This window comes from Bidens hawaiensis, unplaced genomic scaffold (genome assembly GCF_021521415.1).
Source record: "Bidens hawaiensis isolate Kalapana, Puna unplaced genomic scaffold, B.hawaiensis_p1.1 tig00017009_1, whole genome shotgun sequence".
Lineage (NCBI taxonomy): Eukaryota > Viridiplantae > Streptophyta > Magnoliopsida > Asterales > Asteraceae > Bidens > Bidens hawaiensis.
In genome coordinates, this window is record NW_027492574.1 from 370,992 (window position 1) to 395,707 (window position 24,716).

Consider the following 24,716-nt stretch of genomic DNA (forward strand, 5'->3'; position numbering starts at 1 on the left):
TTCCAGATTGTTTCAGTCCATACAAGGATCTTTGTAACTTAATGGAATACATTTCCTTAGGCTTTGAGCTTATAGCTTCGGGGAGTTTAAATCCTTCGGGAATTTTCATATAGATGTCACTATCTAGTGATCCATACAAGTAAGCTGTGACATCCATAAGACGCGTCTCTAAATTTTTAGAGACTGCTAAGCTGATTAAATATCTAAACGTAATAGCATCAATGACAGGAGAATACGTTTCTTCATAGTCAATTCCTGGCCTCTGAGAAAAACCTTAAGCTACAAGTCTTGCTTTATATCTTGTAACTTCATTTTTCTCATTTCGTTTTCTCACAAAAACCCATTTATATCCTACAGGTTTCATTGACTTTGGTGTAATGACAATAAGTCCAAAAACCTTTCGATTATTTAGGGAATTTAATTCAGCTTGCATTGCATCTTACCATTTGTTCCAATCTTGTCGATTTTTACAATCATCTACAAATTTTGGTTCAGGGTCATCATTTTCTTCCATGATATCACTTGCCACAGAATAAGAAAATATATCATCAATATTTTCCATTTCATCTCGATCCCACATTTTATGTGATTGATCATAGTTGATTGACAATTCTTTATTGGAATCATTTATTCCTTCCTGAGGAAATGTTATATCATTTATTTTTTCCTGAGGGAAGGTTTTTTCGATCATTCCTTCCTTAGGGTCAGTATCCTTTTCAGAGCCCTTTCTTTTTCGAGGATTTTTATCCTTTGAACCGATTGGCCTTCCCCGTTTTAAACGTTTTTGAGATTCATGAGGTGCATTATTATGGTTTTGCTTGCTTAGAATCTCAACTCGAGCTGGAGCATTAGCAGCTGGTATATGAGATTTAGTGACCCTGTTTATATCAGTAAATGCATCAGGTAACTGATTTGCAATTTCTTGTAGATGTATTATTTTTTGAACCTCTGTCTCACTTTGTTTTGATCTTGGGTCTAGGTGTAACAATGATGGCACACACCATGATATATCTCTTTCTTGCCTTTTCATTTCTCCCCCCTAATGCCGGGAACATTGTCTCGTTAAAATGGCAATCAGCAAAACGTGCTGTAAATACATCACCTGTTAAAGATTCAAGGTATCTTATGATGGAAGACGTTTCATATCCAACATATATTCCCAACCTTCTTTGGGGACCCATTTTTGTGCGTTGTGACGGTGCAATAGGAACATACACAGCACCCCCAAAAATTCTAAGATGAGAGATATTTGGCTCATTTCCATAAACAAGTTGTGTGGGAGAGTATTTATGATTTGCACTTGGTCTCACACGGATTAATGATCCAGCATGCATAATTGCATGACCCCAAATAGAAACAGGGAGTTTTGTCCTCATTATTAATGGTCTAGCTATTAGCTGTAGGCGTTTGATCAACGACTCGGCTAAGCCATTTTGTGTGTGTACATGAGCAACAGGGTGTTCTACAACAATCCCCACAGACATGCAATAATCATCAAAATCATGTGATGTAAATTCTCCCACATTATCAAGCCTTACTCTTTTAATGGTATAATCCGGAAAATGTGCACGTAATTTGATAATTTGAGCAAAAAATTTTGCAAAAGCAACATTACGAGTCGATAATAAAGAGATATTAGACCATCTGCTGGATGCGTCTATTAAGACCATGAAGTATCTAAATGGTCCACATGGTGGATGAATTTGTCCACATATGTCACCTTGAATTCTTTCAAGAAACATTGGTGTTTCTTTATCGAATTTTAATGGCGAAGGCCTTGTAATTAATTTTCCAAGAGAACAAGATGTACATTGAGGCATTTTATCTATTTTGTGGATCTTTTGACCTTTCAGTGGATGCCCATGTGTATTTTCAATGATCCTTTTCATCATTGTGGATCCTGGATGGCCTAATCTGTCATGCCATAAGTTTATGATACTAGAATCGCAACAATTTTCTTTGATTGCCATATGTGCTTGAGGCACATTTATATATGTATAATGCAAACCAGAATGGAGCATTGGCAATTTTTCCAATATTTGATCTTTGCTTATGATATGCAAATATTTTTCATTACTAACAGTCCTTGACTGAGTATCATATCCATTATGATATATGTTTCTGAAACTCAACAAATTTCTTGTTGATTTTGGGGAAAATAAAGCATTTTCTATTTTGAGCTTTGTACCATTTGGTAATGCTAAATTAGCTTTTCCCACTCCTTCTATCAAGTTTGTAGGACCTGATATTGTATTGATGATCCATTTTGTTGGTTTCAGTTTATAAAAATATTTTTTAGATCTAAGTACAGTATGCGTGGCTCCACTATCCGCTATACATATATCTTCTTCATTTGTTTGATCTTGTGCTCCGGTGATTTTCATTTTAAATATTGAAAAATATCAAGAAAAAATAATAAGTGTATAACGAAGACATATGATATTTTAATAAGAACTTTATTTAATTGAAACACAAGTAGTACATGAAAGAGGAACTACATAATTAAAGATAATGAGAACACACTTAATAATTGCATCTACTTATAGTAGTCAAGCGACTTTGTTTCAAAGTTCCACCTCAAAGTCTTCAACGCTCAGCTCAGCATTGATATTATTAAAGTTATCAACATGGTTCACTTCTTTCTCTTTTCCTTTTAGAGAGGCTTGGTACAGTTCACACAGATGTGGAGTTGTGCAACAAGCCTTTGCCCAGTGGTTTGTACTTCCATATCTAAAACATGAAGTGCCATTGTTTTCGGACCTACCAGCTTCATTCCATTTATTTTGGTGGTTGGAATTGGTATTGTGTGGGACATGATAATTATTGGCTCTCTGGTTACGACCACGGCCACGACCACGACCGTAAGAATTATTGTTCCATTTGAATGAAATCTTACGATCATTAAAATGTCTTTTGTCAAAATGACCACGGCCTCGTCCTCGACTTTGTTCCCATTTATGACCAGAATTTTTATGAGAACTTTTGTGAGCAACATGTGCTTCTGGTATTGCTAATGAACCCGTGGGACGAGATTGATGATTTTTCATCAATAATTCATTATTTTTCTCTGCTACAAGGAACAATGCATTTAGATCAGAGTATCTCCTAAAATTCTGCAAACGATAATGTGTTTGCAAGTTTATGTTTGATGCATGAAATGTGGAGAAAGTTTTCTCTAACTTTTCTTCCTCTGTTACGGGATACCCACAAAATTCTAGCTTTGAACAAATTTGGTATAAAGCAGAGGTGTAATCATTTACCCTCTTAAAATCTTGGAACCTAAGACTGTTACATTCATCTCTAGAAGTAGGAAGTAAAAATTCCCTTAGATGACCGAATCTGCTTTTCAAATCTTCCCATATCATATATGGGTTATCATAATTAAAATACTCATGCTGTAGTAATTCATCAATATGTTTATGGATGAAAACATCAGCTCTTGCTTTATCCTGGTCAGAGCAATCATTGTATTTTTGGATTGTTTCTAACACATCCATAGATTTTAAATGTCTTTTGACATTTGCTGTCCAAGACATATAATTTTCTCCAGAAATGTTGAGTGCGGGGAATTCGAGTTTTGCTATATTTGACATTTTGTTGCTAAACATAATAGAGCAAATAATAAGATAAATATTAGAATCCATATATATCAATCAACAATGAGATACAATACATTGGTAGAGCTATAAACATATAAAAGAAAAAGAAAATGCCGAAATCTTCAGATGGGAGATTAAAAATTAGAATGAGAAGTAGTATAAGCATTATAGTGACCAACAGCAAAACCGGGTGAATCATTTTGAAAACTTTATCTTGGATAAATTTAATAAGAAGAATGTTTGTTGTAAATGAAATGGGGTTAATAATTGGTTATTTATAGTGAAAATTTATAACCGTTTTACAACGGCTATATTACCGTTTTATAACGGTAACATTACCGTTTGTATGTGTGTGTATATATAATATTAATTATTTTAAAGTAAGATAATAAATAAGATAATAAATACAGTTTATTTTATAAAATATATAATTATTATGCATAATAATAAGAATAAAATTGTTAGTGTAAATAAATCAAACTTTTAAATGATATATTAGTGTGCATATAAAAATTAGAATGGTTATCAAATTTTAATAACAATGTTTATACACATTATTGTTATTACTTAGTATATGTATATGCATAGATATATTTTCAATGTACATAATTAAAGAAGTGTTTATGATGCTTATGTAGATACCTTTGTGTCTATTACCTTTCTTGATTAGGATATAAGCGGCTCGTGCTGATAACGTGTTACAATATTAGCTCTAACTATAACAAGCTTATTAGAATAATATATGAACTTTGAAGTTAACAAGAGACAAGGGAATAAGGAATGTAAGGATTATTAATCTTACTGGGATGATATTTCATTTCCATCGTCGTAGTATTTATACTACACAAAAGGTAAATATATAGGAGACAAACATGACTATTAAATATATCTTGAGTGTTCTTGTGGCCAAAGACTTTGACAAAATTGAAATGTGTCATACATAAATAGTGTCGGTGGTTCACAACAATACTCCTTTTTATGCCAACACAATAGCTACAGGTCTGGGTGTAGTGTTTAACTGACTCGTGTAAATACATGTAAGTTGTTTGTTTTGGTGTTCGACTTGATGGACTTGTTGGTCATGCAAACTGAGCATTGGGCTTGTGTTTTAATTTAATAAAGTTATGAAGACAAAAAAATCCAATGCAAAATCGCAAGTCAAATAGTATCATCACCTTTCAATGATTTTAGGAAGATAATAAATGGAGGTCCCATAAAGACTTTCGTCGTTGGCCACTGTTGCTTTTTTTTCCTTTTTAATTTGTCAATCATATTAAAAATGATATGATCCATAGAGAGAGAATATTTGCCAAAAAGAAGGAAGAAAATTCATGAGAAGTTACGTGAATAATTTACGATAATACCCCAACAATGCTTCATTTGCTTTAAATTAATCTCCCTATTTCTCTATATATTTACATATCTGCCACAAACATTTTCAGCCATTGATCAATCAATGAATGATCCAGATGAGTTATTTAAGTTCTCACAAAATTTGATAGTTCTTAAATGACATCCACCCTATACATATATATATATATATATATATATATTATATATATAATAACTAAGTAGTAATAATATTTAGTTAATAGTTATAATCTAACTTGACCGTGGTGCATGTTTATTTTGTAGTTGACAAAAGGCGGTGGTGCTAACAAGAGGTTCTCTACCGTCTTTCCAAGTCTCGAGGTTCTTAAATTATCAAGAATACGTTTAGACAATGGCGTGGTGTTTTCATTTGCTTTTGAATTAATTAGGAGCTGCCCGAGGCTGCTGTTTCTTGAAATGACAACAGCTAACTCGGTATGTATCATGTTGCTCGTCTTAAAATCACGTGTAGAGTTTTGCATTTGAATACTAATTGCAAGACCGGCCCATGGGAGTAAGGGTGCACAAAATACCTGAGCCCAATTAACCCAACCCGACCCGAACCCGAATAAGCTAATTCGGGTCGGGTTAAATAGGGTCAAAAAATATTAATTGGGTTATTCGGGTTAACCCGAATTGTTAATAGGGTCGGGTTTCGGGTTCTTTTTTTTGAAACAAGTCGGGTTTCGGGTTAACCCGATTAGTGGTAATACTTAACTTTAAATACAATGATGAAAAGATGAAATAAGCACTATAAAGGCAATATTGTAAGCACTATAAAGGAGTTAATTATTCTGATTGTTCATGAAACGTTCGGTGGAAAGTTTATTTATGCTGTGTTCATTTAATTAAACAAACGAACATGAACACATGTTTCACTCGTTCATTTATGTTCGTGAACGTTCATCTATGATCGTTCGTTTAAGTTTGTCTTCGTTCATTCATGTTCGTTTACATATTAACAGAAAATTATTCAATATTATTTGCATTTAGAAATTATAACACCCTAATATGTTTTATATTTGTTTGTTTTTGTTTATTTAAATGCGTTCATTTATGTTTGTTTATGTATGTTTGTGTTCATTAATGTATGTACATATATGCCATTCATGTTTGTTTATCTTTGTTTAATTATTTTCATTTATGTTCATGAGTTGTTCGGTTAGATTTTAAATAAACGAACATGTTTAATTTTTAACTAACGAACATGAACAAGAATATTTGTTCGATTAAGTGTTCGTGTTCGTTAAAAGTTAAATGAACGAACACGGACATGCCTTTGTTCATGTCCGTTTGGTTCGTTTACAGGCCTATATATGTAATTATAATATAATTACTTGTAAAAGAAATTGGATATTGAATGGAATAAGAAATTTTGCAACCTACAAGTTAAGAACACAAAAAAACAACTTAAAATCATAAAGTAACATGGTAACCCGACCAACCTGACTAACCCAGAACCTGAATAACCCGAACCTTAATAGGGTCGGTTGCGGGCCAGATATTTTTTAAGGAAAACCCGACCTGATTAACCCGAACCCGATCGGATTGACCCGATGAACACCCCTACATGGGAGGGCGACCGCTGAAGGCCCTGTCTCCCACGGGGCCCGAGTTTTTGAAAACAATTATATATATGTAATATAAATTTTTAATATTATATACATACATTTCTAGAACCGAATGATTTAGGCCCAATACCCATTAACATTGAACAAAAGAAAAAAAAACTTTTGTTACCACAATTATCAAATATGTATTTGTTTATTCTTGCAGAATGACGATTTGGCTCCACAGATAGACGACAATATAATCTGGCCGTTGCGGCTTCGTAGGGTGTTGTTTCAATGCTCAAAAGGTTCAGAGAATGAATTACGGTTGATAGAGTTTTTACTTGCATGCTCCCCTTTCCTAGACAAGATTGAAATTTGTTTCCGCTCGGTTTTAACTTCTGATGAGAAGTTGAAGTTTACTTTGGAGTTATTGAAGTTTCATCGAATCTCCCGTATAGCTGCAATCGAACTCTTCGAGTTTTAGTTGTTTTGAATTTCTCTTATATTTGACGCGTATTTGTATCAAATTATGGCCTCGTTGTGTAATGAATATTTTCTACTCTAGGTTTACTACCCGGATTTTGGGTTTTACGGGTTTTCATAGTTTTATCAATTACCGACCTGTATGGGTAGATCAGTTTCGGTACTGATAACGCAAATTAGTAGTAGGGATGCAAACAAACCGACCCGAGCTCGACTTGTTTCAAGTTTTTTTATAAAGCTCGAGCTCGGCACGATTATCAAGCGGTTACTATGGCTCGGTGTCAGTTGCTCTGATTTTATTTTTATTTTTATTTTTATTTTTCGATGTTTTTTATTATTTATTATGAGTTGTTCCCAAGAACCCCTAAAGTTCAAGGGTCGGGTAAAAAGAAATTGGTCCTTGAAATTAATAAAAAGCGTAAATCCTAGAAATTGAACTTAAAGCATTTGTTCTCATACCAACACTCTTTCGTTGCACCAAAGAAACATTTTATAAGTTTTTTGTTTTAAAAATAAGTTTATATATAAATTATATATATATTTTTTTAATAATTATTGGCCTCTGGGGTGAGTGGGCCTTAGGCAGTCGTCCACCTAACCCCTCCCCAGTACAACATTGTTTTATTATATAATTTACTTTAGTTAAAATTGTTTTTGTGTAAATGAATCTTCATGTGTAGTGCTTGATAGTAGAGGTGGTCAAAAAAACCGGTCCTCGAACCGGTTTGCCGGTTTAAACCGGGAACCGGTTTGCCGGTATTGTTTTTGTGTAAATGAATCTTCATGTGTAGTGCTTGATAGTAGAGGTGGTCAAAAAAACCGGTCCTCGAACCGGTTTGCCGGTTTAAACCGGAAACCGGTTTTTTTAAAAACCGGTTTTTTTAAAACCGGTTTGACCGGTTTACAAACTGCCGGTTTGTATATCGGTTATACTTTTTAGAGCCCAAACCGGTTTTCAAACCGGTTATAAAAAAAACCGGTTTTTTTAAATAACCGGTTACTAAATAACCGGTTTTTCTATAAACCGGTTTATGACCGTTATAGAAAAACCGGTTAACCGGTTTTTTAGTAACCGGTTAACCGGTTAAAAACCGGTTTATATCCGTTGTGAAACGGCTATATAGCCGTTTTTTTTGTTTTTGACCGTTTTTTTTTTTTACCATATTACCCCCACAAACATCTATATATAGTTTAGGTTGGGTATTGGTTAGATCACACTCGTTTATACAACCTCAAACGCTCCAAACGCTCTAAACGTCTATTTCATACGCGATTATTTTGTTATCTCACGCTCAATTATACCACATTACCACTCCATACGCTCTTATTTCGTAGTCGATTATCATGGCCTCCCAAAGTGCTGCTTCATCCGTCAACATGGGTGCCTCGAACACGGGAGAAACGGTCGTTCGGGTCATCCCCACGAAACGAAACCAAGATGTTTGGCAACATTTCGACCTATGCGAAATGTCTAACGGTAGCCAAAAAGCTCGATGCAAACATTGTTTGAAGTTTTATGGCAAAGATGCAAACTCCACTTTAAAAGCGCATGTGCAAAGGCCCTTTTGCAAGGCCTTGAAGGACGAATCGGGAAGTAGTTCGCAGCCGGAGATGACGAATCAAGGAACGGTGGTTACGTACGACCTTGAAGCGGTACGTCAACAGTTTTCAAACTTTGTGATTCAACAAACACTTCCTTTCAACCACTTCGACAACCCTCAATTCACGGAGATGATGCAAAAGTATGTTCAACCACGCTACCAACACGTAAGTCGTTCGACCCTTAGAAGAGATTGTCTTAAAGCTTGGAAAAACGCTAAATCCGAACTAATTTCATGCTTTTCAAACTTACAAACTGGTGTAAACTTAACAACGGATGTGTGGTCGGTACCTAATGGTTCGCCCGACTCATACATTTGTGTGACGGCTCATTGGGTTGACCCCGAGTCGTGGCAAATGATGAAACGAACCGTTGCGTTTCAATTGTTTGATTACCCGCACACGGCGGGTAGAAATATTTTTAAACTCTTGGATAAAGTCATTCGACAATACAAGATTGAACATAAAATCTTTTCAATTTCGTTTGATAACGCGTCCAACAATACGGCCGCGGTTGGCCATTTAAAATTAAAGTATAAACCTATTTGTGATGGAGCGTTTTTTCATAGCCGATGCATTGCACATATTATCAACTTGGCCGTGCAAGATGGGTTAAACGTGATCGAAACGCAAAGAAACAATTTTAAAAGAATGTTACGAGATGTTTTTAGCAACAATAAAACATTTTCAAGATACAAAAAATTTTGTGTAGAAGCTAATTGTCAATGGTTGGGGCCAAATTGGGATTGTCCAACAAGATGGAACTCGACTTGTGATATGTTTGAGAAAGCCATCCAACAAAAAGAATCACTAGTTGCGTTTCATCAAATTTTGTCAAGTAGGGGTAAATGTGCACCGTACGATCCTAGAAACTGGTTATTGATTGAGATCGTTACGGAGGTCCTTCAAATTTTTAAATCTTGCACAACTAGTTTATCCGGGGTTTACTATCCAACAAGCCCCATTGCTTTACCAAAAATTGCTGTCATGTGCACAAAGTTGAGTGAACTTCATTGTAGGGGTGCACCTTATTTTGATATGGGTGTAAAAATGAAAGAAAAATTTAGAAAATATTTTCAACAACTACCCGCTGTTTTGACATGTGCTGCTGCGTTAAACCCTTGCATCAATGTTGGTGGTGTTGAAGCTTTAATAGAAAAAATTTGTGATGAGCTAGAGTTAAACGACGATCAAAACCCCTATTATAACCAAACTTTAAAGAATGCTTTCAACACCACCTTGTCTAACATGTATGATGTTTACCTTACAAAATACGGGTCGTCTTCCCAAATTCATGACTCGTTAAGAGCTGTTGCCCAATCCCAATCCCAAACCGACCTTGAAATGGGGATGTACTACATGATTTGGGAAGACGCCGGTAAACGTCAAAAGGTAAACACCCCAAGCAGTGAACTTGGAAGGTATGGTGGTACCAACTTTGTGAAACACATGACTCCGGATGAATTTAGAAGTCTTGATTTGCTGGCTTGGTGGAGAGGTAAGGAGGATGAGTTTCCGATCCTCGCCGCCATGGCCAAAGATTTACTAACGGTCCAAGCTTCCACGGTAGCTTCGGAGTCTGCTTTTTCTGTTTCTGGCAGGGTTATATCGATTAGGAGGACTCGACTCACTCCACCAGCTGTAGAGATGTCGATTTGCTACAAGGATTACTTGGACTCTTTAGATAGGGCACAACATCAACGCTCACTCGAGGGGGAAATGGACTATGAGGCGGGCTTGTATGAAGACGAGGTCAATCAAGGACACACTCAACCAATGACCGATGAAGAAGCCGCGTACGACGATTACCTAAGGAATAGCTCGGGATCGGGTAGCGAAGAAAATAATGAGTAAGAAACAGCAAGTTGTTAATGTAATCGTGTCTAAGCATTCTTTAATGTTTGTATTTTTGAGTTACGAATATGCGATAACGATTTAATGTTTGTATTTTTAATGTAAAAGCTATAAATGAAAGTTATGTGTTTTTAATCTTCCAAGCAAAGAACCCTAACAACGAAAGCAAAGAATGGAGTCAGTCCGTTTTGCCTTGTAGTTACCGGTTTGCCTTGTAGTTACCGGTTTGTTTATACTGTGAAAAAATAATGGTTATTTAAAAAAAAAAAAAAAAAAAAAACCGGTTAACCGGTTAGACCGGTTATTAAAAAACCGGTTAATAAAAAAACCGGTTTATTAACCGGTTCTAACCGGTTCCTAAACCGGTCCTAACCGGTTAGACCGGTTAGGGTTTTCAGATACAAAAACCGGTTATTAACAGGTCCGGTTATTAACCGAACCGGTTTTTTTCCGGGCCAAAAAAAACCGGTCCGGTTAATAACCGAACCGGTTTTTTTAAAAAAACCGATTTGTGCACCTCTACTTGATAGAAAAAATAAATCTTGGCTTTAGAATAGGTAAAGGCTTATATAGCCCAAAACTGACTTCCGACAACTAGTTATATTGCGGTTTTGCAGTAGTCGTCTTTTTTAAGTTACAAACCTGTTTCACCAAACTGTGTTCTATAGGTCTCAACTCGGTTTTCCTTTTGTGTGGAATGCCAAACTGATCTTGAACCTACGGTTATAATTAGGAGCGTTTTTACCTGAGCACGAATAAAATGGAACCCAAAACCCAAAGGTAGCATTCGGTTTGGTTAATACAATTTGAAAGATCATATTGTAAAGTATTCACTACAGCTTGTATTTAAATGCCTGAATACCGATTAACCCGACCTGAATAACCGAGTAACCAGAATCTTATCTGGGTTGATAAATAGGTAGGAATTCTATGAAAAAAAACCCGAAACCAGATAAGAAACCCAAACAATTAACCGAATAAAGACCCGGTCAAATACCTAATATACCCATAACCGGTTTCTACCCGACCCGGTTTTGACTTTTGTTGACCATTTCGAAACTGGTTCCTACCCGGTTCCTTAAAATACCCAGTTTGCGCATCTCTTAACATAAAGAACATAAATAAACACAAACAAACGAACATAAAACATTAAGTAGAGGGATTCATCCAAAAGTGAACATAAACCGATATTCAATTTAGGGTCGGGTCAATTTAACAAAAACATAATAATAGACTAGTTACGTGCCCGCGCGATGCGGCGCGATATACATGCAAACATGTCATCGGATGCATAACTGGTGAAACCGTTTCTGTATGCGCGTGGCTTCACAATAGTATGTGTGTAACCCGAAGATAGTATGTTCGTATTTCGGCATTGGAATCTTAGCTGGTATTAGTTAGCACGTCACACAATGATTGTACACATGCAATCAGGTGTCGATGCGCACTTAACGCTGCATTGAACTCGTCTTGACCCGCAACCAGTTCCGTTTGACACTGTTCTAACCCGAAATTCGTTATGACTTGACCCCTTTCAACCCAAACCCGTCCCGTTCCAAACCAAATTAACCTTTTTGTATTTACTCATTCCAACCTTAACCTTGTAGACCCATGACTCGAACCTGACCGATTCATTTGCCGGTCTTTAATGGTAATCAGGTAACACGGTAAGTTTTTAAAATAGAAAAAGTATAGCAATACCATACTCAAATTAAAAATAATAAAATACTCGTTTTTATGGTATAATGTTTTTAAAAAAATATTAGCGTGTGAAAAAGTTATAAACATTTAAACGTCGTCGGGGTCGTTAGTTTAAAATAAGGGGTATATATGTAACTATTATATAAGTTAACAAAATATGACTAAAGTTAAAGGACCAAACTTGTAGTTAATTTTGAATAAATTAAAAATCAACCGTATGCTAAAAGACAAAATTGTCAAAAGACAAAATTGCCCCTTAAATGTCTTAAATTTATGCATTGTAGTTTGTACTAAAAACAACAAATTTGATACCTTTTAAAAATTAAAGGTCCCTTACTCATGCTTTATATATATAGCATAGATAAATAAACAAAGATATAATTATTTAAAATGGAAAAATAAACAGAGGCAGTGGTGTGTTTGAAACTAATCATCCCCAACCAACCAGAGACTTAACCGTCGCGTAGTGTGTCGTGTCCGCCGGAGTTCAGTTTCATCGGATAAGGTTTATGCTGTCTTCTAATGTTAGAACATGTGTTTCATCATTGTCTGTCTGTAGACATTTGTATCTTATACTAGGTTGTTGTTATGTTTGTGAATAATCTAATCTAGGGTTTTGTTTTGTCACACTTTTTTTTTTAAAATCTTGTCTAGTTTTAGAACCTATCTTCATAAATATTGTAAATTTGGATTTTAAATTCTAATCCTATGTAACATCTGTATATATATCAATGTCATGGCTATATGAAAATTATATATTTCCTTTGTAAATTTGGGTACCCATTTTTGACGATTTTCGGGAAGGTACATTCAGTACCGGTCTGGTACCGAGCTCATCCCTAGTCAGAATGGACCGAGGCAGGTTGCGTAACGGGTCAGAATAGGTTCCTCTGAGTAAATCAAGCAACAAATAAAACAAACACAAGCGTTAGTTATGAAAATGGGGTGAATGAAGTCGTTTGTTACTGAACCGTTTGAAATAAACACGCCATTGATTCCAAATGAAACCGAATTGAAACGAAACTAAAATATCGAGACTAAAACCAACAACTAAAAAAATCAAGCCGAACTGAAACGAAACCATTTCTATTGTTATTTTGGATTTATAAATTCTTTCTAACATTTGTTTATGATTGATGCATGTCTTCTTGTTAGAATAATGGAACTCATTCACGGGACGACACAAAAAGCATCCAAGCTTGCACCTGAAGATTTTATTACCGATATGCCAGATATTATAATAACTAATATTCTGGATCGGTTGCCAATACAAGATGCAATGAGGACTAGTATCTTGGCTAGAAACTGGAGGTTTAGGTGGACTCTGCTTAGCCAGCTCGTATTTGATAGAGACTTCTTTGATTTATTAGAAACACAAGACGAAGATAATCCCTTTATTGTTATAAGTAGGATTATTCTCCGTCTTAAAGGCGCCATTGTTAAGTTTGATCTCACCATAGATGACTTATTGCATTATGAATATCTTACTAACGAAGATATTAATAACTTGATTTTGATATTGTCGAGAAAAGGAATTAGGGACCTCACTATTATGAATTGGCGTGGTATACAACTCGAGTTCCCTACCCATCTTTTCTCTCGTTTAGAGTTGAAACATTTGAAACTTCGTAATTTTTATTTCAATATGCCGCCTACTTTTCATGGTTTTCCAAACCTGTTGAGCTTAGACTTGTATGTGGACTTTAAAAAGAAGTTTGAACTCGGGGAATTTTTCACTCGGTGTCCCTTAGTTGAGAATTTGGCCATGGACGATCTATGGGAAATGGAAAAAGTAAAACTAGATGGGATTGCAAAACTTGAAAATCTTAAAGCATTATCTTTGCGATTTAATGATCTTGACGATGACGAGACCACAAGTTCCGGTACTATCTTTGAGCTTTTGAATTCTCTTCCAAAACTTGAAGAGCTTGAGTTGGATTTTGAAGAGTGTCAGGTAATATAAATATATATATAGGTTTATATATATATATATAAAATAATAATTAAGGAGTAATCATATTTAGTTATAATTTAACTTGACCGTAGTACATGCTTATTTTGTAGTTGACAAAAGGCGGTGCTAACAAGAGTCTCTCTACCGTCTTTCCCAGCCTCAAGGTTCTTAAATTATCAAGAATAAGTTTAGACAACGGTGTGATGTTTTCATTCGCTTTTGAATTGATTAGGAGCTGCCCGAATCTGCTGTTTCTTCAAATCTCAGCATATAACTGGGTATGTATCATGCTGCTCGTCTTAAAATCACGTGTATATTTTTGCATTTGAATACTGGTTGCAAAACGGGCCCATGGGAGGGTGTGGAGGGCAAACGTTGAAGGCCTGGTCTACCATGGGACCCGAGTTTTTTATTTAAAATTATATGTATGTAATATAAATTTGTATTTTTTTATACATACCTTTCAAGAACCGAATGATTTAGACCCAGTACCCATTAACATTTAACAAAAGAAAAAAAAAAACTTTTTTTTGCTTTATTGTTACCACAATTATCAAATATGTATTAGGGGAAATATCATAATATGTAAAGTTGGTTTAGATAGCAGGTTGAGCTAAGGAAACAAAAATATAGCATATGAACTGTTTGGCCGGAATGATAGATGGCAGCCCGCAGCCGTGTTTATGATTTTGGGGGCAAATCTGTTCATTACTTAATTTACATTTAAATTTTAACGCCATTAAGCTTACATGTATAAAAAGAATTAGTTAGTTATTCATAATACAAAATATCTAAAAACTAAAGTATATATTAATCTTACAGTTCAATCTTGTTTTATCCTACAGGCTTCCAACATAAACCGTAAACCCAACCTTTCGTTACGGCTTAAAAGTTTTGAAATCGACCGACTGACCGAAAGTTAAATATAAAAACCAACCGTGAAACCAAACCGATAACTGGTTTGGATGGTTTTCACGGTTTAAAACCGAACCATGAACACCACTAACGAACAAAAATGTATGAACAAACATGTGTTCATGTTTGGTCATTCAAGTAAACGATAACAAAATCACTAATAAGTTGTTTATTAAATTTTTTTCATCGTGTTCAAAATTTACATGTACAAGGACTTTTATGTGCAAAAAACTGTTAGGAGGGACTTTCATGAGAAAAAATAGAAAGTATATTGGTTTTTTACGGTATTTGCCCATATGTATATGAGTAATTTTGTATTTTGGGCCCCTTTTTACATGTCCTGACTAGTTGGTTATTCTTGCATAATGCTGATTCGCCTCCACAGATAGACGACGATATAATCTGGCCGTTGCGGCTTCGTAGGGTGTTGTTTCAATGTTTGAAAGGTTCAGAGAACGAATTACGGTTGATAGAGTTTTTACTTGCATGTTCCCCTTTCCTAGACAAGATTGAAATTTGTTTCCGATCGGGTTTAACTTCTGATGAAAAGTTGATGTTTACTTCGGAGTTATTGAAGTTTCAACAAGTCTCCCCTGTAGCTGCAATCGAACTCTTCTAGTTTTTTAGTTGTTTTGAACTTCACTTATATTTGACGCGTATTTGTATGAATTTATGGCCTCGTTGTGTAATGAATATTTTCTACTTTAGGTTTATTACCCGGATTTTGGGTTTTACGGGTTTTCATAGTTTTATCGATTACCGATCTGTATGGGTAGATTGGGTTCGGGCACTGATAAGGTCATCGAAGTTTCTTTGTAGTGCAACCGAAAGCCAAAACATTCCACAAAGATATGTTAACCTTTGAATGATTATGTTTAATGGACAGCCCCTTCCCAATTCAAGTTTTCTAGTTGTAGGGGTGTAAACGAGCTGAGCTGTGCTCGACTTGTTTCGAGCTCTTTTTCTAAAGCTCGAGCTCGGTGCGGTTATCAAGCGGTTACTATGGTTCGGTTTCAGTTGTTCTGGTTGTATTTTTATTATTCGGTTCGGTTCTTATTTTCATTATGGGCCGTTCCCAAGAACCCTAAAAGTTCCAGGGCTTGAATTTGGCTCGTGGGTGGCTTTTCAAGTTAGAGCTTGGCTTGTTACGAGCTCTATTTCTAGACCTTTTAGCGAGCCAATGTTGTATAACTCACGAATTACTTCAATTGTTTGCACTTCATTTTTATTTTTATTATATGTAATTGACTTCAGTTAAAAATGTTTATCAGTTACATGTGTTTAGGATGTTTTGGATCGGGTTATGGTATACACATTGATCTTGAAGTGTAATGATAGAAGAAACAAGAAATCCTTAACTCGTCAAATATAGTTTATAAAAAATGGTGGGTCTATATAGATTTTTATGGGGGTAAAATGGTAAAAAAGAAATATGAAAAACTTTCATCAGCTATATAGCCGTTTTGCAATTGTCAACTAAAACGGGAGGTCTAAGTGGACTCTGCTTAGCCAACTCGTATTTGATAGGGACTTCTGTGATTTATTAGAAACACGAGACGAAGATAATCCCTTTAATGTTATAAGTAGGATTATTCTTCGTCTTAAAGGCGCCATTGTTAAGTTTGATCTCACCATAGATGACTTATTGGACGTTGAAGATATGAATAACGAAGATTTTAATAATTTGATTTTGCTCTTGTCGAGAAAAGGAGTTAAGGATCTTACTAGTGACAATGAGCATGATATAGAACTCGAGTTCCCTACCCATCTTTTCTCTTGTTTAGAGTTGAAACATTTGAAACTGCGTCATTGTTGTTTCAATCCACCGCCTACTTTTCATGGTTTTCCAAACCTGTTGAGCTTAGACTTGTGTGTGGTGGCGTTTGAAAAGAAGTTTGAACTCGGGGAATTTTTTACTCGGTGTCCCTTACTCGAGAATTTGGCCATGGATGATATATCTGATTGGGAAAAAATAAAATTAGATGGGATTGCAAAACTTGAAAATCTCAAAATATTATCTTTGCGGTTTTGTGATGATTACGAGACAAGCACTAGTTCCGGTATTATCTTTCAGCTTCTGGATTCTCTTCCGAAACTTCAAGAGCTTCAGTTGGATTTTGAAGAATGTCGGGTAATATAATAACTAATTAATAATATTTAGTAATAATTTGGGGTGTTCAACGGATCGAATAACGAGTTTCTGAATAGAATGAATCAAATTTTTCGAACTTTTATTTTTTACTTGAATTTGTATTTGATTTAGATTTGATTTATTCGATTCGAATTCGATGTGTATTTGAAATTCGAATTCAAATCGAATTAGAATAAATTTGATTTAATTTAAATTCACCCTAAACAATAAAAAAAATTTTAAACTATCACAATCCAATTAATTTTAACATAAAAAATAATAAGGAAAAAAATTAATAAACTATAAATATGTCAAAAGACCAAAATTTAGAGCATGTTTGGTATTGAGGTTGAAAAATGCTTAATGCCTTATTGCCTTTTTCAAAAAGTTATTTTGAAAAGTCAGGATTTGAAGCTTTTAGAAAACTGTTTTTTAACCCTTTTAAACTAAAATAAAAAGAATATTTGTGATTGCCACACACCATTTAACTTTTTGGCTTTTTGAAAAAGCAAATAAGCCAATAAGATGTTTCAAACTCAATCCCAAACATGCTCTAAAAGTTAGGGTTGTTAACGGTAGCGATGTAAGTTAGATTAAAAAATAGAAATAAGTAGTATGAGATATTGCATTTGGGCTTGGTAATGATATATAAAAATAGAATAACAATCGAATCGAAATCGAATTTTTTAAAATCGAATTCTAACCTTGAAAATCAAGTTTGAATCGAGTCGATTTTCTGTCTTTTTTTTCGAATCCGAATCGAATTCTGAACACCCCTAGTAATAATCTACATTGACCATAGTACAAGTTTATTTTGTAGTTGACAAAAGGCGGTGCTAACAAGAGGTTCCCAACCGTCTTTCTCAGCCTCAAGTTTCTTAAATTATCGAGAATAAGTTTAGACAACGGTGTGATGTTTTCATGTGCTTATGAATTGCTTAGTACCTGCCCGAATCTGCTGTATCTTGAAATCACAACAGATAACTCGGTATGTATCATGCTGCTCGTCTTGTAATAATATAATCTCGTGTATAGTTTTGCATTTGAATACTAGTTGGTTATTCTTGCAGAATGCTGAGTTGGTTTTTACTCCACGGGTAGAGTACGATATAATCTTGCCATTGCGGCTTCGAAGGGTGGTGTTTCAATGTTTTAATGGTTCGGAGAATGAATTACGGTTTATAGAGATTTTACTTGCAAATTCCCCTGTCCTAGATAAGATTCAAATTTGTTTCCGCTCGGTTTTAACTTCTGATGAGAAGTTGATGTTTACTTTGGAGTTATTGAAGTTTCATCGAATCTCCCCTGTAGCTGAAATCAAACTCTTCTAGTTTTAGTTGTTTTGAACTTCTCTTTTATATTTGACGCGTATTTGTATGGATTTATGGCCGTGTTGTGTAATGAATATTACTCGGGTTTTGGGTTTTTCGGGTTTCATAGATTAAGTGATAACTGATCTGCATGGGTAGATCGGGTTCGGGATGTTCGGGTACTATTAAGGTCACAAAATGTTGATACAACAAAAGGCAAATAAGTAGCCTAAACAATTTTAATATTGCAAGCATGTTTATTTTTATTTATATTTTATACTAAAGTTTTAAGCAGTTTATTCACTTCCATGGGGGAAAACAGTCACACAAAAGCCAAAAACTAACTTCCAACATCTATATAGTTATTTTGGTAAAGTTAAAATACTAAATGAGACAAAAATAAGAAGTGTGAGAATGATTTGTGACCGTACAGAAAATCTCTTAAAAATAGATTAAAAAAAATCATAATTCAAAATATAAATAAAAAACGAAAAAAATTTAAAAAAACTAAAATGTTTCCGCCATCGCCCGTACAAAAAAAAAATAAGAAAAAAATTGATGAAAAGACACAATGCCGATATCAAAGACACAATGACGAAAATGAACAAAGATACAATTATAGCTAAAAAAAGACACAATATATCACGAAATATAACACAATGTCGAACACAATATATCACAATGTTGAGTAATATAACACAATTTAAAGAAAAAAAAATCACAATGTCAAGGAAACATGACATAATCAATGACGAATATAAACACAAAATACAATGATCTTTTTCACTCACCATTGTGTGTGTGTGTGTTTTTTTAGAACGAGAAAGACGGTGGAAACATTTTTGTGTTTTTACTTTTTTAGAACGGTTTTGTTTTCTCACACTTTATAAAGGTTGTGTTGTCTAGTTTTAGAACCTATTTTTATAATTCATTTATCAATTATTTGAGTTTTAAAATTTAATCCTATGTAACATCTGTATATATATATATATATATATATGGTGAAAAGATCCAATACATTAATCCTTAATGTACATTAACTAGGGATGGCAACCTTGACCCAAACCATTCAAATGGGTCAATTTGGGTTGTTTTAAAATTCAAATGGGTTGATTTGGGTCATAGGTTTTAATTAAATTGGTCACTTTAAATTCCACATTCTTATTTTTGGGTCAAAATGGGTTGACAAATTTAACTACATGGGTCGATGTGGGTTAGTGTCTTAAGGAAAAGTGACATGTTTGGGTTGAAACGGGTTTTAGATTGGAACGATATCGGTTTAGGTTTCGGCTCGGATCAGCTTTCGTGCCGACACGAGTTTTAGCACTGGACGGGTTGGGTTTCGGTTTCTATCGAGTTTTCGCACTAGACGGGTCGATTAAGGTTTTTGATTCGTTTTCGTCGACATTTCGGTTTCGGTTAATTTGTCGGTTTTTTTTTTATGAACGAGGATAACGGCGAAAATATTTTAGTGTTTTTACTTTTTTCGTTATTCGTTTATATTTTGAGTTATGATTTTTTATTTGTTTTTTTTTGAACTTTTTTTGAGGGATTTTGATCTTAATAGAAACCATCAAAAAATATTCAAAAAAATTAATAAAAAAATCATAACTCAAAAAATAAAACAAAAACAAAAAATGTAAAAAAACTAAAACGTTTCGTCCGTTGTCCTTGTTCAAAAAAATCGACAAATTAACCGAAACTGAAAAGTCGACAACTACGGAACAAAAACATGATGAAACAAGCTGTTAAGTGATGAAAGGAACTGAAAAATCGCTAAAGCAAGCTGTTAAGTGCTGAAATGAACTGAAAAATCGCTTAAACGAGCTATTAGATGCTAAAACGAACTGAAAAATCGCTTAAACGAGTTGTTACGTGCTGAAACGAACTGAAAAATCGCTTAAATGAGCTGTTACGTGCTGAAACAAACTGAAAAATCGCTTAAACGAGCTGTTACGCGATGAAACGAACTATAAAATCGCTTAAACGAGCTGTTAAACGAACTCAAAATCGCTTAAACGAGCTGTTACGCGGTGAAACGAACTGAAAAATCGCTTAAACGAGCTGTTACGCGGTGAAACGAACTGAAAAATCGCTTAAACGAGCTGTTACGCGCTGAAACGAACTGAAAAATCGCTTAAACGAGCTGTTACGCGCTGAAACGAACTGAAAAATCGCTTAAACGAGCTGTTACGCGCTGAAACGAACTGAAAAATCGCTTAAACGAGCTGTTACGCGCTGAAACGAACTGAAAAATCGCTTAAACGAGCTGTTACGCGATGAAACGAACTAAAAATCGCTTAAACGAGCTGTTACGCGCTGAAACGAACTGAAAAATCACTTTAACGAGCTGTAACATCTGTATAAATCCTATGTAACATCTGTATATGAATGTCATGGCTATTTATGATTGATACGTGCCTTCTTGTTAGATAATGGAGCTTATTGACGGGGCGATGCGTAAAGCATCCAAGTTTGCTCCTGAAGATATTATTAGCAACATGCCAGACATTATAACAACTAATATTCTGGATCGGTTGCCAATACAAGATGCAGTGAAGACCAGTATCTTGGCTAGACACTGGAGGTCTAAGTGGACTCTGCTTAGCCAACTCGTATTTAATACGGACTTCTATGATTTATTACAAGCGCAAGGTGAAGTTAATCACTTTAGAATTATAAGCAGCATTCTTCTTCGTCTTAAAGGTGCCATTACTAAGTTTGATCTCACCATAGATGACTTATTGGATGTTGAAGATATGAATAACGAAGATTTTAGTAATTTGATTTTGCTGTTGTCGAGAAAAGGAGTTGAGGATCTTACTATTGACAATGGGCACGATATAAACCTCGAGTTACATACCCATATTTTCTCTTGTTTAGAGTTGAAACATTTGAAACTTAACAATTTTTATTTCATGTTCCCGCCTAATTTTCATGGGTTTCCAAACCTGTTGAGCTTAGAGGTGTCTGCAGTATTTATAGCGGATATTGAACTTGGAGAATTTTTTAGTCGGTGTCCTTTACTCGAGAATTTGGCCATGGATGATATGTTTGAAATGGACAAAGTGAAATTCGACGGGATTGGAAAACTTGAAAATCTCAAAACATTAACTTTGAAATTTTGGGACGATGACGAGACGACCATCGCCAGTATTATCTTTAAGCTTCTAGGTTCCCTTCCAAAACTTGAAGAGCTTCACTTGGATCTTGAAGAATGTCGGGCAAGAGTATTCACGTCTCATTCTCTATCTCTATTTATATAATTTAGGAATATCGGTTTTAAATATTTCCAACCATGCCCTAGTTGGCTGATGCCATTAGTTGCAGGTCACTGGAAAAACGTTTTTGGTCGGAAAGATCGAGTTTTTTAGTTAAAAATGTGAGTTTTCCTGCCAAAAACGTTTTTCTGGTGACCTGCAACTAACAGCGTTAGGTATCTGTTAGTGGCGGACTGTTGTAAGCAGATACACCTTTTGTTGGGACCACCATCAGTCAAGTGTTAAGTTGGGCCTGTTATTTATAGTTGGGATTATTTAAAACCAGTATTCCTAAATTTATAAAAAATACTCATTTTTCTCTAAAAATTTGTTTAATCTTTAAAAATTTCTCACATATCATGCTCTATCTCTATCTTTATCATACTCACATAAGCTTATTTTTATTATTATTTTATTAATTCCGTGCCTCTATAATTAGAGAAGATATCTCTATTTAAGAGAACGGGACGCAGGGATAATTTTGAGATAAAATAGTTTTAGAGAGAGGGATGTGAATGCTGTAAGAAGTAATAATATTTATTTTGTAGTTGACAAAAGATGGTGGGAACAAGAGGTTCTCTACCGTCTTTCCCAACCTCAGGGTTCTTAAATTATCAGGAATATGTTTAGACAATGGTGTAAGGTTTGTGCGTTTGAATTGATCAACAGCTGCCCGAATCTGCTGTTACTTGATATCGCAGCAGAGAACTCGGTATGTATCATGCTGCTCGTCCTGTAAAAATATAATCTTGTGTATAGTTTTGCATTTAAATACTAGTTGGTTATTATTTGCAGGATGGTGATTCGCCTCTACAGATAGACTACGATACAGCGTGGCTGTTGCAGCTTCGAAGGGTGGTGTTTCAATGTTCAAATGGTTCAGAGAATGAATTACGGTTGATAGAGTATTTACTTATATGCTCCCCTTTCTTCGATAAGATTGAAATTTGTTTCCGCTCGGTTTTAACGTCTGATGAGAAGTTGATGTTTACCTCGAAGTTGTTGAAGTTTCATCAAACCTCCCCTGTAGCTGAAATCGAACTCTTCTAGTTTTAGTTGTTTTGAACTTCTTTTATCTATGACGTATATTTGTATGAATTTATGGATCCGTTGTGTAAGAAATATTCTCGACGTTGGATTTATTACTCGGGTTTTGGGTTTTTCGGGTTTCATAGATTAAGTGATAACTGATCTGTATGGGTAGATAGGGTTCGGGATGTTCGGGTACTGTTAAAGTCACAAAATGCTGATAAACCATAACAAAAGGCAAATTAGTAGCAGTTTCTTTATTTAACATATACAAAGATATGTCAACCTTTGAATGGTTGTGTTTGATGGCTAGCCCTTTCCCAATTCAAATGTAAACGAGCCGAACCGAGCTCGACTAGTCTCGAGCCTGGCTCGTTTTGATTTACAAGGGCTTGAGCTCGGCTTGTTTCGAACTTCTTTTGTAAAGCTCAAGCTCGGACTCAGCTCGTTTATTATTTATTAATTAGTTACATATGTTTTTATATATTATATAGGGAAAACCATAAACGAGCCTAAGCTCGGATCGAGCTTGTGTAGTACCTTAAGCATGCTAAAGTAAGGTTGTGGAATGTGAAACTAATACACGGAAGCACAAAATAGATAGAGCTTATAAATACACAAGGCTCGACGAGCCTAAACAAGCTTCTCATACAAAGCTCGGGCTCGATAACTAAACGAGCTTTATTTGAGGCTAAACAGTCACTTGAGGAGATAAATTTTTACTGGTATTCAGGCAGTGGTGAACTTTTGTATCCTGTTTGTTACAATTCTTATACCCTAAACATTTTAAATCCTTAATAAGTCGCTTGTAGATCATTTGGTATAAGAGCTTACGTTATTTGTTTACCTCGTTCTAGTCCTTTATGAATTCAATGATACTCGGAGCACAGTCGAGTCAAGAAGATCAAGGGTGATGTGTGGGGAAACGTGTCAAACGAAAATAAAAAGTAAAAAATATTATTTTTTAAGTTAACCAATAGTTCAATAAAATCTGTTCATCATAGTTAAAATGTTAAATAATTAAGATTTATGTTTATTAAAAGGAATGCTGTGGTTGTGGCACATGTATAACATTCACAGTTAATAATTTAAGTAAGGAGTATTAAATAAAACGTACAATAAAAGCATGCTATTTAATTAAGGCATATCATTTTTTGTTCCTTTTTTTGTAACCGCTAGTATTTCCATCATTTCTAGTAAGGAGTATTAAATAAACATACAATAAAAACATATTATTTAATAAAAAACATCATTCTTCGTTCTTATTTTATTCTGAACAGCTAATAATGTTCATCATATATCAAATGAGACTAAAACTCATAACATTTTAATTAAAGAACATACATATTTGTCACTAGACCAAACTAGTGGTTGAATGCATCATATAAATGGATTTTCAAGTGTTGCGTTTGATAGAAAAAAAATAGTGAAGGTAAAGGGCTGGTCAATTTAGATAACCGATTTCAATTTTCAAATTGTAAATCGAACTGTCAAACCTGATTTTTCAAACTGTAAATCAAACCATCACACTTGATTTTCTAAACTGTGAACCGAATAATATAATCTGAAACAGAGAAACCCATAGATTTGTTTTAGATGGATCAATATATTGCAAACCGACAATGAACACCACTACTTTTAAATTTTTAGAAACAAACAAGTATCATTCTTACGAAATATACTTAAAATAATTATAATATGGTTGGCTACATTTTATTTTTTACATTTTTTTAACGGTCAATTCATTAAAAACAAAAAAAGACTAGTAAGTAACTAGCCTCCAAAACCCAAATTGTTAGTTTGTTACATACACCAAAGTCACAACATCACCGAAAATGCATCGCACCTAAGTACAATATTACTTGGAAGTAAGAATGAAATTACATCATTCTTCTCATTCAAGGCCTATAATTTTTTCATATTTTTTGCCCATAAGAACGAATTCTGTTTGATGTCT

At 34.6% G+C, this 24,716-nt stretch overlaps 1 protein-coding gene and 1 pseudogene across 4 annotated transcripts in view; both read left to right on the forward strand.

Moving 5' to 3' along the window:
* Nucleotides 1-18,563, forward strand: part of LOC143552725 (F-box/FBD/LRR-repeat protein At1g13570-like) — a 36,233-nt gene extending 17,670 nt beyond the window's left edge. The window contains exons 1-5 of one of the 3 annotated variants that reach the window (XM_077042870.1): nucleotides 12,582-12,684; nucleotides 13,316-13,471; nucleotides 16,518-17,160; nucleotides 17,981-18,148; nucleotides 18,231-18,563. In XM_077042870.1, coding sequence (XP_076898985.1) covers nucleotides 13,320-13,471; nucleotides 16,518-17,160; nucleotides 17,981-18,148; nucleotides 18,231-18,491 — 1,224 coding nt within the window. In that variant the 5' untranslated portion in view covers nucleotides 12,582-12,684; nucleotides 13,316-13,319 and the 3' untranslated portion in view covers nucleotides 18,492-18,563. Of the gene's footprint in view, nucleotides 1-12,581; nucleotides 12,685-13,315; nucleotides 14,115-14,224; nucleotides 14,481-15,374; nucleotides 15,742-16,517; nucleotides 17,161-17,980; nucleotides 18,149-18,230 lie in introns of those variants that run through there. The other 2 variants (XM_077042872.1, XM_077042871.1) reach the window with 2 other exon arrangements.
* Nucleotides 18,564-20,905: 2,342 nt separating this feature from the next.
* Nucleotides 20,906-22,952, forward strand: LOC143552726 (F-box/FBD/LRR-repeat protein At1g13570-like; annotated as a pseudogene). Its single transcript, XR_013138700.1, has 3 exons — nucleotides 20,906-21,694; nucleotides 22,279-22,442; nucleotides 22,526-22,952. The product of XR_013138700.1 is annotated as an F-box/FBD/LRR-repeat protein At1g13570-like (transcript).
* Nucleotides 22,953-24,716: the final 1,764 nt, after the last annotated feature.